The following is a 3,520-nucleotide window of genomic DNA, read 5'->3' as shown; positions in this document are numbered from 1 at the left end:
AGAGGAGCTTTACTCTGTATCTAACCCCATGCTGTACCTGTCCTGGGAGTGTTTGATGGGGACAGTGTAGAGGCAGCTTTAATCTGTATCTAACCCTGTGCCATACCTGTCCTGGGAGTGTTTGATGGGGACAGTGTAGAGGGAGCTTTACTCTGTATCTAACCCCGTGCTGTACCTGTCCTGGGAGTGTTTGATGGGGACAGTGTAGAGGGAGCTTTACTCTGTATCTAACCCCGTGCTGTACCTGTCCTGGGAGTGTTTGATGGGGACAGTGTAGAGGGAAGCATTTACTCTGTATCTAACCCCGTGCTGTACCTGTCCTTGGAGTGTTTGATGGGGACAGTGTAGAGGGAGCTTTACTCTGTATCTAACCCCGTGCTGTACCTGTCCTGGGAGTGTTTGATGGGGACAGTGTAGAGGGAGCTTTACTCTGTATCTAACCCCGTGCTGTACCTGTCCTGGGAATGTTTGATGGGGACAGTGTAGAGGGAGTTGTACTCTGTATCTCTTTCCCTCCTCGTCCTTGTGAATCAGGTTGCGGAATCCACATTTTCGGAGGGATGTGACAGCACTGGAAAGGGAGCAGAGGGGATTTCCCAGGATGTTGCCTGGGCTGGAGAGCGTTAGTTATGGAGAGAGATATTGGATAGACTGTATTCCTTGGAGCAGAGGACGCTGAGGGGGAACCATGATTGAGATGTATAAAATAATGAGGGGCATTGATAGAGAGGACAGGAAGAAACCCTTCCCCTTGGTAGAGGATCAATGACCAGGGGGCAAAGGTTAAAGGTAAGGGTCAGGAGGTTTAGAGGAGATGTGAGGAAACCCCTTTTTACCCAGAGGGTGGTTGGAGTGTGGAACGCGCTGCTTGATAGGGTGGTGGAGGCAGAGGCCCTATAACAGGGAGGAAGTATTTATATGTGCCCTTGCTGTGAGCCGTGCTGGGAAATGGGTGTTTGTTTTGACCCCTGCAGACGCGATGGGCAGAAGGGCCTTTTCTGTGCTGTAGACCTCTCTGACTCCATGATCCTGTCTGCAGCCTTCCACCCCATCGGCCTCCGAGGCCTCTCCACTGACGTCCATCTGGGTGGTACTGCCCCGGCCTGCTTCAATGTACCTGACTGGAGCCAGGGCCGCACTTGCAATGGCTTCTCTTCCAGTTCCCACACCGTTACCTCTGGTATTTCCCCAGGATCGCTCCTGTTTCTCACCTACAGGCTGCCCCTCAGAGACGCCATCCAAAATCACGGTGTTGGTTTTCACCTGAATGCTGAAGACCCCCAGTGATACCTCACCCCCACCTCCTCAACTCCTCCACCGTTCTTACCAAATATATATTTTATTCCAAACTCAAACAACGTAAGGCTGTAAAAACCACCCCCAACCACAACAGTGAGGCTGGGTTTGGAACATGTTTCCCCTGTACTCCGCTGGAATCCCTCCTCCTCATGGACATGGGGAATCCCCACAGGGAATCTCTCCCCCTCACAGACACGGGGAATCCCCAGAGGGAACCCCCACAGGGAACCCCTCCCCCTCACAGACACGGGGAATCCCCAGAGGGAACCCCCACAGGGAACCCCTCCCCCTCACAGACACGGGGAATCCCCAGAGGGAACCCCCACAGGGAACCCCTCCCCCTCACAGACACGGGGAATCCCCAGAGGGAACACCCCCTCACGGACGCAGGGAATCAATCCCCACAGGGAATCCCTCCCCCTCATAGACATGGGGAATTCCCACAGGGAATCCCCACAGGGAATCCCACAGGGAATCCCCACAGGGAATCCCTCCCCCTCACGGACAAGGGGAACCCTCACAGGGAATCCCTCCCCCTCATGGACACGGGGAATCTCCACAGGGAACCCCCACAGGGAATCCTCACAGGGAATCCCCACAGGGAATCCCTCCCCCTCATGGACACGGGGAACCCCCACAGGGAATCCCCACAGGGAATCCCTCCCCCTCACGGACACGGGAATCCCCACAGGGAATCCCCAAAGGGAATCCCCCCTCATAGACACGAGGAATCCCCACAGAGAATCCCTCCCCGTCACGCATATGGGGAAACTCCACAGGGAATCCCCACAGGGAATCCCTCCCCCTCATGGACACGGGGAATCCCCACAGGGAACCCCCACAGGGAATCCCTCCCCCTCACGGACACGGGGAGTCCCCACAGGAAATCCCTCCCCCTCATGGACATGGGGAATTCCCACAGGGAATACCCCCCCCCCCCATGGACACAGGAATCCCCACAGGGAATCCCCACAGGGAATCCCCACTTGGAATCCCACAGGGAATCCCCCCTCACGGACACGGGGAGTCCCCACAGGAAATCCCTCCCCCTCATGGACATGGGGAATTCCCACAGGGAATACCCCCCCCCCCCATGGACACAGGAATCCCCACAGGGAATCCCCACAGGGAATCCCCACTTGGAATCCCCACAGAGAATCCCTCCCCCTCACGCATATGGGGAAACTCCACAGGGAATCCCCACAGGGAATCCCTCCCCCTCATGGACACGGGGAATCCCCACAGGGAACCCCCACAGGGAATCCCTCCCCCTCACGGACACGGGGAGTCCCCACAGGAAATCCCTCCCCCTCATGGACATGGGGAATTCCCACAGGGAATACCCCCCCCCCCCCATGGACACAGGAATCCCCACAGGGAATCCCCACAGGGAATCCCCACAGGGAATACCCACAGGGAATCCCCCCTCACGGACACGAGGAGTCCCCACAGGAAATTCCCCCCCCCCCTCAGGAACACAGGGGACCCCCACTGAGACATGGGGAACGCCCACTGGATGTTTCCGCCCCAGGAACAGGAAAACCCCACAAAGGATCAGTCTCATGGGAACCCCCACCCACCCCTACACCCAAAAACCCGGGAACGCCTCCCAGGGATTTCATCTCCTCCGCTTACAAACCTGGGAAAGCACAGCCCATGGACCTCGGAAGCCTATGAATTGTCGGTTGGAGTGGGGGGGGGGGGGGGGGGCGACAGTGCCAAGGTACTGCCCTACTGCCCTGGCATGACCCTCTCCGCCTCTGGATGTACTTACCTGTGCTTCCCCAGGGAATTCCATTGGCAAACCCATCAACGCCACGCAATGTAGACGGGAGGGAAATCCCCAAGTTAGGTGGGGGATAATAATCGAACAGGGATGTCCGCCAATGTATTCTAATCGGGAACCTAACTGCACGTCTTTTGGGACTTGTGGGAGGAAACCGGAGCACCCGGAGGAAACCCACACAGACACGGGGAGAACGTGCAGACTCCTCACAGACAGTGACCCAAGCCGGGAATCGAACCTGGGACCCTGGGGCTGTGAAGGAACAGTGCTAACCACTGTGCTACCGTTCCTCCCATCGCCATTCCTTCACGGTGGCCAGGTTAAAATCCTGGAACTCCCTCCCTCCCTAATCGGGGACAATCGAAAGGAGAAATCCCACCATTTGGGGAGTCCCGCTGGATTCTCCGCCCCACCGGCATTGCCGCCTGCCGAAAG

The 3,520-nt window shown here is 57.3% G+C and overlaps 1 protein-coding gene across 1 annotated transcript in view; it reads right to left on the bottom strand.

Annotated features, from left to right (window-relative positions):
- Positions 1–3,109, bottom strand: part of LOC119968028 (ras-like protein family member 10B) — a 56,920-nt gene extending 53,811 nt beyond the window's left edge. The window contains exon 1 of the mRNA XM_038801132.1: positions 3,074–3,109. Coding sequence (XP_038657060.1) covers positions 3,074–3,109 — 36 coding nt within the window. The remainder of the gene's footprint in view (positions 1–3,073) is intronic.
- Positions 3,110–3,520: the final 411 nt, after the last annotated feature.

This window comes from Scyliorhinus canicula, chromosome 6 (assembly GCF_902713615.1).
Source record: "Scyliorhinus canicula chromosome 6, sScyCan1.1, whole genome shotgun sequence".
In the NCBI taxonomy this organism is placed as follows: domain Eukaryota; kingdom Metazoa; phylum Chordata; class Chondrichthyes; order Carcharhiniformes; family Scyliorhinidae; genus Scyliorhinus; species Scyliorhinus canicula.
Note: the sequence above shows the minus strand (reverse complement) of the source record. Positions and strands in the feature narration are given on the sequence as shown.